Source organism: Sminthopsis crassicaudata, chromosome 3 (genome assembly GCF_048593235.1).
Source record: "Sminthopsis crassicaudata isolate SCR6 chromosome 3, ASM4859323v1, whole genome shotgun sequence".
NCBI classification, from domain to species: domain Eukaryota; kingdom Metazoa; phylum Chordata; class Mammalia; order Dasyuromorphia; family Dasyuridae; genus Sminthopsis; species Sminthopsis crassicaudata.
Genome location: NC_133619.1, coordinates 185281803 through 185295858, shown reverse-complemented (window position 1 = coordinate 185295858; position 14056 = coordinate 185281803). Strand labels below are relative to the sequence as shown.

Sequence of the window (14056 nt, the reverse complement as noted above, 5' to 3'; positions counted from 1 at the left end):
GTGATAGGAGTATCACTTCCAGGAAGCTGCTAACTGAACCCATATGTAATGGTTCTCATAGAATGTTTTATAATTTAAAAACTTACTCAAAAGAGTTATATCCCATGGCCTCATTTTCACCATCATTGAAAACAATATCACGTTAAAGAATAGAGGACAACTTGCATGTTGTTGTTGTTGTTGTTTAATTATATCCAAGTCTTCATGAGTCCATTTGGAGTTTTCTAAGAAAAGATACTAGGATGGTTTGCTATTTTGTAGTCAATTTTATATAATGAAGGAACTAAAGCAAACAGTGACTTGCTCAGGGTCACAGAGCTAATAAGTGTCTGAGGCTGGATCTGAACTCAGGAAGATGAATCTGCCCTTTATTTTCATACATTCCCAAAATTAAAATATCTAGTGATGGTTTAATAATGTGATTCTCACAGACACACATGTAGTCAACAGAACTGATTATACATCATGAGTCAAGTAACAGCCATTGATATTGTAATGCTGAAGAAACTGAGGCAAGATAGAGTTTAGAGAGTTTTGAATATTTTATTTGAAAGAGAGATTGTGCTGGGGGGGCATGTTGCCCCCAGGGCTGATGTCTAAAGCATACAGCAACTAATGTGTGCTTCCCATGAAGTATATATACACACGTGGCTCAGCTACAGGGGTAGATCAAGGTGGAGTCAGAGCGCTGAGAACGAGAATGGACTATCAATCCGGTTATAACAGGGTTGGGGGAGGCACTGGACATTCTGATAAATTGGGATGGGGAGAAGCACCGGACATTCTGATGATGTCTAAGATAGAAGATCTTTATCCTTATCAAACATCCTGATGATTAAGAGGGAGAGGTAGTATTATAGGATTAAGCAGAACAATTCAGGGAAACTGAGGCAGGACGAAAAAAGGGTAATGTGGCACAACAATATGATCTTTTTATTTCAGCTTCCATCCCAAGTGATGGGCTATTCTTCCTAGTTGATGGCAATTTCTTGCATACCTTATGACTGAGAAATCTGGGCCACAGAATGATTATTTGACTGGCAGCTTGAATCTGTGTCTATCCTTTCTCTACTATTGCAATTCTTTTTCAATAAATAATGAAGGAACCCCTTGGGATGTATACAATGGTGGGAATGAAACAATAACAGGATATATATATATATAGATATATATATATATATATATATATATATATATATATATATATATATATATATATATATATATATATATATAATGATGGGAATGAGCTTAAGGGGACTTTCTAGGGTCAGTAATTACAGAGAAAAATGACTGATCTTATTTTAGAAAACACCTTGCAGGTGTGATGAACCAAACTAGCAGAAAACAGGAATGGGAAGGAGTATTCTTATATTTGTCATTTTGATCTATAGTGTGAGGAAGCCAAGTTGTGGTCCTCATAAGAAACCAACAGGGATCTTTTTAGGTTCAACAAACTTTCCCCAATCCCCCTTAAAGTCAGTGTCTTTCCTCTGTGAAATATTTCCTATTTATCCTGTATACAGATTGCTTTGTATATATTTGTTTGCATGTTATCTCCCCATTAGATTATAATAAACTCCTTGAGGGCAGGGATTGCCTTTTGCACTTCCCTGCCCCCCTCCCTTTTTTTTTCTTCAGTTCTCAGCACAGGCCCTTGCACATGCTAGGCACTTAATAAATATTTACTGATTGATGAATTTGCTGAATTAAAGAGGAGATATGACCTATTACCTTAGATCACTGAATATTTTCTAGGACTTTCTCTTTATCCAGAAAGAACAAGAACTTCAGATGACAATCACTTTAATTTCTGGTGCTTTGTATACTTAGCCGCTTATAAATTATATTAAAACAGCTTCCCCCTTTTAAAACCAGAAAGCTCTGCTACTCTGCTGAGTTTTTACTTTTAAAATACATATCTGAACATATATTTAGCATATCTAAATATCTACAGAGTAACCAGTGATATGTTTTAGAACCATCTGCTGCATAAATACTTTTCATACAAAAAAAGTAGGCAATTAAATAAGAAATTAATTATAAGCTATATTTAAGTGTAGATCATGCATATCACAAGAGGTCTTTGCAATTTGTAACTATGATTTATACATCTTCTATGAGCTTCTCAAATATCTTCTGGGATACCATTCAGCTCATGATAACTATTTTAAAATAAGAAATACTTGTTGAGGCAAGACTTTTTTTTTTTTTTTTTTTTTTTTTTAAGATAGTCACACCTATTGCTTTGGTACTATTTCATCTTCTTTCCATGTTTTATGATAATTTGAGACAGTGCCTGACACTAGTTAGTCATGGGAAGGTCAACTATTTTTGATCACTACGATCTTGATCCTCACTGTCCCCCCTCCTCTCCTGAGAAGCTCCTCAATTAATATCTTAAAATAGCAGGTCATCCTCAGCTGCCAGACTAAAGTCTGCCCAGGGGAGAGGAAAACATCAACTGATAAGAGTATAGGAGAAAAGTGACCAAAGACAAGGAAAGAGACACTCCCCAAATAGATTGTGTTTCCTTGGGAAGAAAAAGATCCCTTTCTTCTACATCAGTATATTGCTCCTGTCTTATTGAACATCAGAGTTTCACAAAAGATTTTTAAAAACTTTTTTGCTTTGTTTTTGAAAACGAAAACAGTGGCTTAACTATGAAACGGAACATTGCAGTCTTTTTTGGAGCTCTTTTTGGTGCCCTAGGAGTTCTGCTCTTCTTGGTGGCTTTTGGGTCAGATTATTGGCTGCTTGTGACTGAAGTTGGGAAATGTTCAGGTGAACATAATGTGCGTTTTCTTCTTCAGAATGATGATTTATTTTGTTGTTTCTAGTATATGTTTCCTTTCCTCATGTGCTTGGAGAATCCAAGGAAATCATGGGTTTAATGCTTGTATTCCTACGTTCAAGAGATGTGATGATATCAAATAATAGTCAACATTAGAAATATTTTTCTTTCTTTTTTTAAAAATGACAATGTGATTAGGTTGGTTGCTCTCTATTCTATAATATGGTTTTATGTTTTGGGCAGGTAGAAAATGTCACTTTCCATCATGAAGGTTTCTTTTGGAGATGTTGGTTTAGCGGTGTTGCTGAGGAAAACGCAGTCAACATTTGGAAATTCTGGTACAGTAAGTGAAATTTAACTTCATTTTTCCCCTTTTGTTAAAAAAAATAACTTTAACATTAAGTTAGTAAATATTTCACTGAGTTGTTATAGCATCTGAAATAGTTGCATTTACAATATTTTTAGGGAATAATTTCTTTGGTTAATACAGTTGAATGGAAATTGTGTGTGTGTGTGTGTGTGTGTGTGTGTGTGTGTGTGTAAAAGGTGACTGGTAGTAGTTAATGTGACACTTAATATCTTACAGTTCCCATCCAGCTAGGGGCAATTTAACTTTCCACTCCTTACCACCATACCAAATATTTGTTATTAACATTATCTTGAAAATCAAATTTCTTTTGATTATAATCCTTTAAAACCTTATAACTTCAGAAATTCTAGAAGACATGGTTTACCTTTAAATTTTTTGTCTAAGAATATACAGCAAAATCTTAAAAGAAATAGTAGTAGAGACACAAAAAAACGTATTTGAACTATTGTATGCTGTATTGATAGATTTTGTTTTATGTAAACAAAGTTTTGAAATGTACATAAGATATTTTCATGGCTCTATTTAAGACAGACTACTATGACCCTTTTCCCCCAAATATATTTCATGTGACTTATATAAACTCAGAAACTGATTTGTTTGAAAAACAAAACTTGCATTTTGGTCACTTAAAGAATGTTCATTTTTTTCTGATAATGATTGAGAACTTCATTCTTGCTGTTTATGATATCTATAATAATAAACCTTATGAGATATAGCAAGGAAAGTTACTTCCATGCCAGGAAAACTTGGAATCTATAATTAAGCATAGAATCATTGAACACTTTAGCAACCTAACTTATTGGGACAAAGGTAGGAATAAAGTTGATTTTAAGAGATTTTTTTGTATTTAATCATTTTTATTTTTAGTTCTATCTGACTGTAACCAAGTGCAAAACTTGGAGTTTTCTTGATAGACATACTGGGGAGGTTTGACATTTCTTTCTCCAGTTCATTTTACAGATGAGGAAATTGAGGCAAACAGTTATCTCACTTATTTAAAGTCACACAACTAGTAAGTGTATGTGAAGCCAGATTTTAATTCAGGAAATAGTATTTTTCTTCCTCTATATCTTGCCCTTTATCTGCTGTGCTACGGACTATTCCTTAAGGGTATCCTTTGAAGGAATAATAAAGATAAAGATAAATCAGTTAGTATGCTACATTTAGACTTCTAAAAGGTCTTTGATAATATTGAGTAGAATTTGAGTAGAGTTATGCTGTCTTGTATTTAAAGACAAAAATCAAATTATATTTTATATTGATAATATGGGGAATGACACATAGACATTGACATTTCTCTCAGGAGTAAATGTTGTCAACATTTTTCTGTATTTTTAGAAATGAATTTTTAGAGAGAATATACAGTGAAATCTCAGGTTTCCAGATCTTTTAGAGTTGTCTCTCTAAACAAATAAATAATAAACATTTAAGGGAACTAATGTTCTTTCCAATTTTATATTTTCTTTACAAATAGAAGTAAAAAAAAGACATGTAAAGGAAATATTCTTATTACTGATTTCTAGATAGTGCAGGTTTTATTCTACTGTTGATAGTAATAGAAAGGCCTGTCTTCATTTTGAAAACTCTGTTTAGTGGAACAGTTTCCTAATTGATTGAAATTGTAATTGATCTAGCATTATTGAAATAGTGATTCATCTAGCATGGCTATTATGTGCCAGATCTGTACTAATGTTTGAGAATATGAAGAAAGAAAAGAAAGAATTGCAAACAAGTACATACAAACAAGACATATACAGTATACATTGAGGGTAATTTCAGAGAGAAGTCATTAAGATTAAAGAAGATTGGGAAAAGTTTCTTGAAGAAGATGACATTTTAATTGAGACATCAAGGAAGCCAAAGAAGCTGAGATAAAGAGGGTCTTTATTCTAGTTATGAATGACAGGGCAAATTCTTAGAGCCAGGGAATGGAGTATTGTATAGAAGAAACAATGAGAAAGTCAGTGTTCCTTTAAGGGAGTAAGATAAAAGAAAACTGGACAGGTAGAAAAGAGCTAGGTAATGAAAGACTTTGAAAACCAAATAGATGATTTTACATTTAATCCTGAACTTAATAGGGAGAATTATAGATTCCAGAACCTTATCTTCAATAAATTACAGTTTATTGAATGAGGAGGAGGAATGGAGTGACTTGCTCAGACCTACATTTCAGGTAGTGGAGGATAGATTAGGATAGGGATAGACTGCAGGTAGGGAACCTAAGTAGTAGGGTATTGCAATAATTTAGGCATGAAGTGGTAAGGGCCAGATCTAGGGTGATAGCAGTGTCAGAAGAGAGAAAAAAATTATCTAAGAAAAGTGAAGGGACTTGGGGTAGTGGTGGAGAGAAAGTGTGATGAAACCTAGGTTTACTAAGAGGATAGTGGTACCCTTGATGGTAATAGGAAAGTTAGAAAGAAGATCACTGACTTTAGAGTCAGGAGAACCTGAGTTAAAATTCAGCTTCAGTTACTTACTAAGCTGTGTCAGAGCAAGTCACTTAACCTCAATTGCTTCACCCAAAAAACAAATCAAGAAAAAGTAAGGGTTTGAGAGAAAGATTCAGTTTTAAAAGTGTTTAATTTAAAATGTCTATAGGAGCAGATACTTTGAGCAAACAATGCTGAAATCAAGATGGAAAACAGTTTTCCAAGCTCCCCGTTGCCCTTCCAAATACCAAATAACAGTAGCTGTGTGTGTGTGTGTGTGTGTGTGTGTGTGTAGGATTTTCTGAATAATTTTAAAAATACTCTATTTTGTGTAATCCTAACTCTTATGTCCCCTTTATTATAAATAAGAACACCTTATCATCTCAATAACAAAGATTTTCTTTTTTTTTTTTTTTAATTGATTCATTTCTAGCAAATCAGTCACCATCTAAGAATTGTACACATGCTTACCTATCCCCATATCCCTTCCTGAGAGATGAGCACAATTCAACTTCCTATGACTCTGCAGTCAGTAAGTATTTCCATTTCTTGGAATGCACACTTTAAAGAATAATTACCTGAGTTAATGTTTGATCAAAAAGATTGGGGTTCATTTTTTAAAAAATCATTTAGTGAGCTGAAGTTAAGCATTTTTTCTTCCCATAAATAAATCATATGTCTATGGAATGATATTTAACAGATTCTTGGGTCTTCTAATACTACTATGAAAGGATTTCAGAATATGAAGTCAGAAGACCTTGGCTCAGATCCTAGTTTTGCCAGTTACTACTTGAATGACCTTGAATAAAATTCTTTACCTTGATAAGTCTCAGTTTCCTCACAAAATAGGGAGGTTAAAACAGATGATCTCTAAGTTTAATGAAAATGTCAAATTTTTCAATTTATTTTACCATTGGTTATTTGGCTACTCATAAAAATAAGGTTTTTCTGTCTTATCTTTAAGACTAATACAAGTGGCATAACTTATCCAACTTGATTCTCAGAATAATTAACTAGAAGATATACTTATGTAGCTTCCTTTGTGCCTACATAATTTCATTTAGTGAGTTTTAGAGAAAGTATAGAAATTTTCTAGGTCTCATAAACTGTCACCCTTATTTAATCATTGCATAAATCAAGGCTGATCAGCCTGACCAAGTGTAGGAGCCAGAATTCATCAATGTCATCAATGAAGGCCACAATATTTATATTTTCTAAATTTTAATACCTAATTCATTTTTATACTACACAGACTCAACAAATGTTTATATTATCCATCCATTTATTCATTTGTATGCAAAACTGGTTTTGTCTCCATATTATTATATCACTTTAGGTCTTCTAAAAGATGTAATACTACATTTAATGATAGCATCAATACAATACTTAATGCCAATTTTTCTTTTTTTTCCTCTCATACTTGCTTCAAATACTGCCACTCAAAGTTCTAAAGAATCCTAGCTATCTACCCTTGGCATATATTAATCTCTAGATAGGCCAAAGTATCAATAGTTACTTATCTAAATAGGATTTTGAGCCAGAATCACTTGATTAATTGTGTAGGATACTGAGCAGAAAGTAAGACACGAAGATATACCACTCCAAGGTCACTATATTTAGAAGTCACATTGTCTAAGTAAGTCAACATGGAAGAATTTATTAAAGTCCCATTTGTTTGCCATACTACACTAAGCATAATGCATGAATAATTTGTCCAGATGCCTCTTCCTGTCTCAATATAAAACTAATACTTTTCCTGGTTTAAAGACTTGTGTGTCCCAGAGCATCTATCATCAGAAAGTACTCTTAACTCCACATTATGTGGTATAGTTTACAAGTTTCCTTCATAAGGATTTGCAATCCTATTCAACTCAGTGCTTTGTCTAGTTAAGGAAGAACAATAAGGTTTCTATAAAGTAATCATGGATTATAAAATTAATGTAATCAATAGCAAATATGTTCTAATGGAGCTGGCAAGTACTTGTCATGGAAACTAGGGGAATTTTTTTTTTTAATTTAGACTCCCATCTTTCCTTTTTCTCTTCTCAATATTATTATATTTACCTTTGAATAAATGGCCTGCTCTGTAGAGGGCTGGAACTCTGAAAAGGTGTATTTGAATCCAGAACAGCAGAGTACTTAAGGCTAAGTACCTACTCAATGTGAGATAATGGTTCTATAAACATATACTTAGATGATATGGTGATGAGATGGTTCTCCTCACCATTGGCACCTGCTGAATGTGGTGTGATGAAATAATCATAGGGAAGGATTGGAGGGCTGAGGGAGAAAATTCTTTTGTCTGCTGAAGTAAACTCAGCAGGGAAGACTTCAGGCTCTAGACTCCAGAGTCCAGGATCCATCTTGGATGAGCTACATGGCAGCTTGCCTGCCTCCTTTACTTCTCTTCTTAAAGACCAAGGACTCTGATTCTGACTCTGATTGATCCTGAGGCCCTCCAGAGAGCTATCACAGACATTACACTGCTCCATGCTTTCCAGAATAGTATTTGTTGTCTAGTTGTTTCTGACTACTTGGGACATTATTTGAGGTTTTCTTAGCAAAGACACTAAAATGATTAGCCATTCTCTTTTCCACTCCAATTTACATACCAGGAAACTGAGGCAAACAGGATTAAGTGATTTGTTCAGGGTCACATAGTTAGGAAGTATCTGAGGCTAGATTTTAACTTGGGAAGGTGAGTCTTCATGCTCTGTACTTTATCCATTTCACCACTTAACTGAATAATATATTTATAAATCATTTGTAAATTAGGTGACTATAATTAGTGGAGGCCTGGGAGGTGGAAGGGACCAGGAGGTCATCCATACAAATTCCTCATGTTACACATGAGGAAACAGAGGCAAAGGCCCTAGGTCCTAGGCTATACAGTCAGTCAGTCAACAATTATTTATCAAGTGTTTATTGTGTGATAGCACAGTGCTAAGTAGGTTCTGGGATTCAAAAGAAAGGCAGCAGTCCCTGCCTTCAAGTAGTTCATGTTATAATACAGAAGAGAAAAATTTAAATAATTAAATGTGTACATATATATGATGTATTTATATACACATAGTAGATTGAAGGGATTATTAAAGAGAAACTCACTATAATAAAAAGGGAAAAGTCTCTTGTACAAGGGCAGATTTCATCTAATAATTGAAGAAAGCCCAGCCATGCTAGTCATCAGGACCTGTTAGTACAAAGGCAGGTGGACAGAGTATGAGAATATAAAAAGCAAGTGTCTGTATAGTTAGACTATAAGAGTTTGTAGTTGGGAGTAAAGCAGGAAAAGGCTATAAAGGTTGGAAAGGGTATTCTTCTTATGAAGAATTTTAAATGTCAAATAGAACTTTAAAATTGATTTTAGAGGTAACAAAGAGGTAACAAATGAGGGAGAGTAATAGTACTCTCTGCTGCATGCTGAGTGTAAGATAAATTGCAGTGGGGAAGACTTGAAGAAAGGAGATCAATTATATTTTGTTTTAATAATTTAGGATAGAGGTGGCCAGATCTTGAAAGAGAGTAGTCATTGTGTGTATAGAGAAGGGGAAACATGAGAAATGTTATGAAGGTAGAAACATAAAAGTTAAAATAATAAGTTTTGGAGACAAGATTTGAACCCAAGCCATCTGATTCAGTGCACTTTCCCTTGAATCAAGGCAAGTTACTTAACCCTGTTTTCCTTGGTTTCTTCATTTGTAAAATAGGCTGGAGTGGGAAATGACAAACCATTTCAGTATCTGCCAAGAACACCTTAAATGGGATCCTGACGTTGAACACAATTGAATAACAGCATAGTAAAGATGACTCATAGTTCCCCTACCACAATGAGATCATGTATATGAAACCATATACATGATCTCATTCAGTTGCCACAGCAATTCTTGTGAGATAGTTAGGAGATCTTGTTTCACAGTTGAGGGTACTGTGGCTCAGATAAATTAAAGGATTTGCCAGATGTCACATAATTACTAATTCCAACATTCAGCAGTTTTTCACTTTCTTTCTCTCTGTCTCTTTTTTCCTTCGTCCCCTCCTTCCTTCCCTCCTTTCTCCTTTCCTCCTTCCTTTTTTTCCTTCCCTCCTTCCTTCTCTCCTCTCCCTCCCTCCTTCCTTCCCTCCCTCCCTCCTTCTCTCCCTCCCTCCCTCTCTCCTTCCCTCCCTCCCTCCATCTCTCCTTCCCTCCCTCCCTCCTTCCTTCCCTCCCTCCCTCCTTCCTTCCCTCCCTCCCTCCCTCCCTCCTTCCTTCCCTCCCTCCCTCCCTCCCTCCTTCCTTCTCTCCTTCCCTCCCTCATTCCTTCCCTCCTTCCTTCCCTCCTCTCCTTCCTTCTCTCCCTCCCTCCCTCCTTCCCTCCCTCCCTCCCTCCTTCCTTCTCTCCCTCCCTCCCTCCTTCCTTCTCTCCCTCCCTCTCTCCCTCCCTCCTTCCTTCTCTCCCTCCCTCCTTCCTTCTCTCCCTCCCTCCCTCCTTCCTTCTCTCCCTCCCTCTCTCCCTCCCTCCTTCCTTCTCTCTCTCCCTCCCTCCTTCCCTCCCTCCCTCCTCCCCTCCCTCCTTCCCTCCCTCCCTCCCTCCCTTCCTTCCTTCCTTCCTTCCTCCCTCCCTCCCTTCCTTCCTTCCTTCCTTCCTTCCTTCCTTCCTTCCTTCCTTCCTTCCTTCCTTCCTTCCTCCCTCCCTCCCTTCCTTCCTTCCTTCCTTCCTTCCTTCCTTCCTTCCTTCCTTCCTTCCTTCCTTCCTTCCTTCCTTCCTTCCTTCCTCCCTCTCTCACCTCTTTCCTTCCCTCTCCTTCTTTCTTCTCTCCCTTTTTCCTTTCCCTCCTTCCTTCCTTTTCTCCCTCCCTTCCTCCTTCTCTCCCTTCTTCCTCCCTCCGTCCCTTCCTCCCTCCCTTCTTCTTTCCCTTCCTTCTTTCTATCCCCCTGCCTCTCCTCTTTTTCTTTTTCTCTCTCTTTCTCTCCTTCCTTCCTTCTTCTATTCATTTACTTTTTAAGTGCTTTTGATACTATCCAGCTGTCTTCCTGCTAGATTAGCAACAGCTAATATATGGGATGGAAAAATTTCATTCCTAAATAAGTCTATTTTTATATCACCATATTAATACAATTATATAGATGATGATTTTTCAGATTATTTGACTTGAAAACCAAGGATCCTGAATTTTGCTTTTCCTGACTCAACTATGCCCTTGTTAGCGCTAACTGCATCCCTAGCTTCAACTCAGAAAACTCCTTGAATCTCTCTCTAGTCTTAGCCCAATTCTTTCATGACAGCCCTATTTCTATGCTTACCCTCCAGGATTTCTGACTCTAAATCCCAATAGCCTTATCTCGTTCTAGTCTTATTTCAGTATATTTTCACAAACAATGAAGAATATGTTCTTGCTATCTATTTTTTCCACTTTCAAAAGAAAATTTCTCTAAATTTAATGTTAGTTTAACTTTGCTAAAAATGACAAAGGATTAAATTAACCTAGGGTTAGCTGTCTAACCCTAGTTGAGATGGAGAGGGAGAGACAATTCGGCTATCCATTCTGTAATGGACAGAATGTCCATTATGGAGTAAGAAAACCTGAGTTTAAATCCAACCTGAAACACTTATTAGCTGTGTGATACCCTGGCCAAATTGCTTAACCCTGTTTGCCAAATAGGATTTCCTTAATTGTAAAATGAGTTACAGAAAGAAAAAGCAAACTATTCCAGTATCTGTGGCAAGAAAACCCCAAAATGGGGTCACAAAGAGACAAACATGTTTGAGATGGTTCAATGACAATACTTTTAATCTCCATTTACTTATCCCTGAGCTCCTCTTATCAACTCTAATTCTTTCCTACTTTTTCAGATCTGGAAATTTAATTTGTTGATTCTATTACACTCTGGATAGGAAATATCAAGAGTGACCTTGTGCTACAGAAGCATCCTAGTCCTTTTCTCCTTTCAAATCAAAGATATCTAATCTGAAAACCTGAAATTGCAAAGAAAATTACAAATCTAGACATCATCTTTTATTCACTAGATAACTGTTTTCACCTCTTTTCATCTGCCAGAGCAGCAATTTGAAGCCAGATTTTTCACATCAAAAGTCACTGATCTTTTCACCATTATACACAGATAAATAAGACATGTTTTCTGAACTCACAGGGCTATTACTCTAGTAATAAGCTAGTGATAGCTCCTAGTATTAGAAGATGAAATTTTTGATGTTATTGTTCAGTTGTTTTTCAATCATTTCTGATTGTGGTTTGCCATTTCCTTCTCTTGGCCAATTTATACATGAAGAAACCAAATTAAACAATTAAGTGCCTTGTCCAAAATCATACAACTATAAGTGTCTGTGACTGAAGTTGAACTCAGGTCTTCCTGACTCCAGGCTTAGCACTCTATTCACTGTCACCTCCCTGACCAGTGAAATCATAGAAGAGGCTAAAAAGGAGAAAATTAGTAATGGACTAAAAGGAGGGGGAAAGTGTTTTATAAGTGTGGGAGCTCTGTTTATCTGCCTCATTACAGAATTCTGTTTTTTTTTTTTTTCCTTTTCATGCCACTGTGGCCTTATTATACCAAAGTTATATATTTTTCATGTCTTTCAAATACATGGAGGTTGATTTCTCACCCTATTGTGAGAACACAAGAAATTTCCTTACATAGTCTAATTAGAGCTACTTTCGTGAATGTGGATATGTGTAAACTCTCTCACTAATGAGAGGAAGAATGTCTTGGGGAAGCATAGGACAAATGCTTTCCTACTATTAAAAGAAAAAGACACCATTCACTTGCCAATCTTCTTTTATAAGCAAACTCTAAAGTAATGAAGGGTTGCAGCCCTAGAGAGTTGACTATGCATGCCATTATTATTTTTATTATAATTATTAATATAATAATTAATAATTTGTTTTCCACAGACAGAGATATTGTGTGAAGTTTTCAGTTAGAATAGAAGTTTCAATATTGGTGGAAAAAAAGTCTTTATCTAAAAGAAATAGTGGAGAGCATAAAAAACAAGGTAATATAATCCATGCATAATAATTATAGTGTAGATGGATAGTAAATACATGTCAGAAGAAATTGCACAGCAATTATACTTAGAATTATTAGGTAGCTCCATGTATAATTACTATGTCATTTTTTGGATCTAATGACAAAACAATATTTCACATTTTTTATAATCAGATCCATCTCTGGCAAGTAACTCCTTCATCATTTATAGCAACTTCATCAAATCCATATTCAAAACTTTTAGGAATGATGGCAACAGTAAAGAATATTTTGTTATGATAATAGGAATCTACCTGAGAAATAATTGTTTAGGTTGACTTTATTCTTTTTTGCCACTGCATACCCAGACATCTGACCTTATGCTTGGTCATGTACAATTTGTTTTTTACTTTAGCTGTGAAGAACATATACATACCGTTCTAAAACTGTACTATTGAATTGGAATTAAATATTGTTCTGTGATTCTTTTTATTCTTAAATAACATGAATAATCTTGTGCTGTATTACTTAGCTACAGATTCATTTTGTGAGCTTTATATTCTTTTTAGAGAATATTATGTATGGGTTGACTTATCATTGGCAAAGCAAAAGGATCATTTGCAAAAATGAGAGTACATAAGTATGGCAAATTATTTGTGTCCTATTTAGTTTGTGAAAATAATATGCTTCAGTTTGCTAGTATTGAAATAGGCTAAAAATAACAATCCTACTCTATTCTGAAACAATTATTTTGGAATGAATCATAGCATTTTAGAGCTGGAAGGTATCTTAGAGATCTGGTCCAATTCCTCATTTTACAGAGGAGAACACTGAGGCACAGAAAGTTAAGTACTACACTCACTGTAACAGTTGATTAGTGGCAAAGCCACTAGAAACCAAGTCCTCTTTTTTCCTTTTTTTGTTTTTGTTATATCAAATTTTCTGTTTGTCTGTCTCTGTCTCTCTCTGTCTCTGTGTGTCTTTGTCTCAATCTCCATTCATCTATACCTAACTATTTACACGTTGTTACATTAGAATATATGTTTCTTGGGGGTAGGACTATTTTTTATTTTTCTTCTTATATCTAGTACATGGCCCTTAGTAAGAGCTTATAAATGCTTGTAAATTGATTATAAATATAAGTTGGGAATAATGTGAGTCCGTAAGATAACAGAAAGAGTACCGGATTTCATGCCAGAGGACATGGTTTCAGTACATGGCTCTGCCCTCTTTGATTATAGGTAAGTTAAATAACTTACCTATAGCAGTTTTTTAGTTAGATGGCAAAGTAGATGGAGTAAGGAAGACTTGAGTTGAAATTCAGTCTCAAACACTTAAAATCTTGGACAAATAAATTAATCTCCATTTCCTTCAGTTTCCTCAGCTTATAAAACGGGGATGTTAATAACACCTACCTCACAAAATTGTTGTAAAGATTAAAAAATACTATTTGTAAAGAGCTTAACATAGTACCTGATATCTAATAAGTGCTATATAAA

The 14056-nt window shown here is 35.3% G+C and overlaps 1 protein-coding gene across 1 annotated transcript in view; it reads left to right on the top strand.

Annotated features, from left to right (window-relative positions):
- Window positions 1-2428: 2428 nt before the first annotated feature.
- Window positions 2429-14056, top strand: part of TMEM182 (transmembrane protein 182) — a 77725-nt gene continuing 66097 nt past the window's right edge. Inside the window, exons 1-3 of the mRNA XM_074299711.1 lie at window positions 2429-2795; window positions 3038-3137; window positions 6027-6125. Of these exons, the coding sequence (XP_074155812.1) occupies window positions 2664-2795; window positions 3038-3137; window positions 6027-6125 (331 nt within the window). The 5' untranslated portion in view covers window positions 2429-2663. The remainder of the gene's footprint in view (window positions 2796-3037; window positions 3138-6026; window positions 6126-14056) is intronic.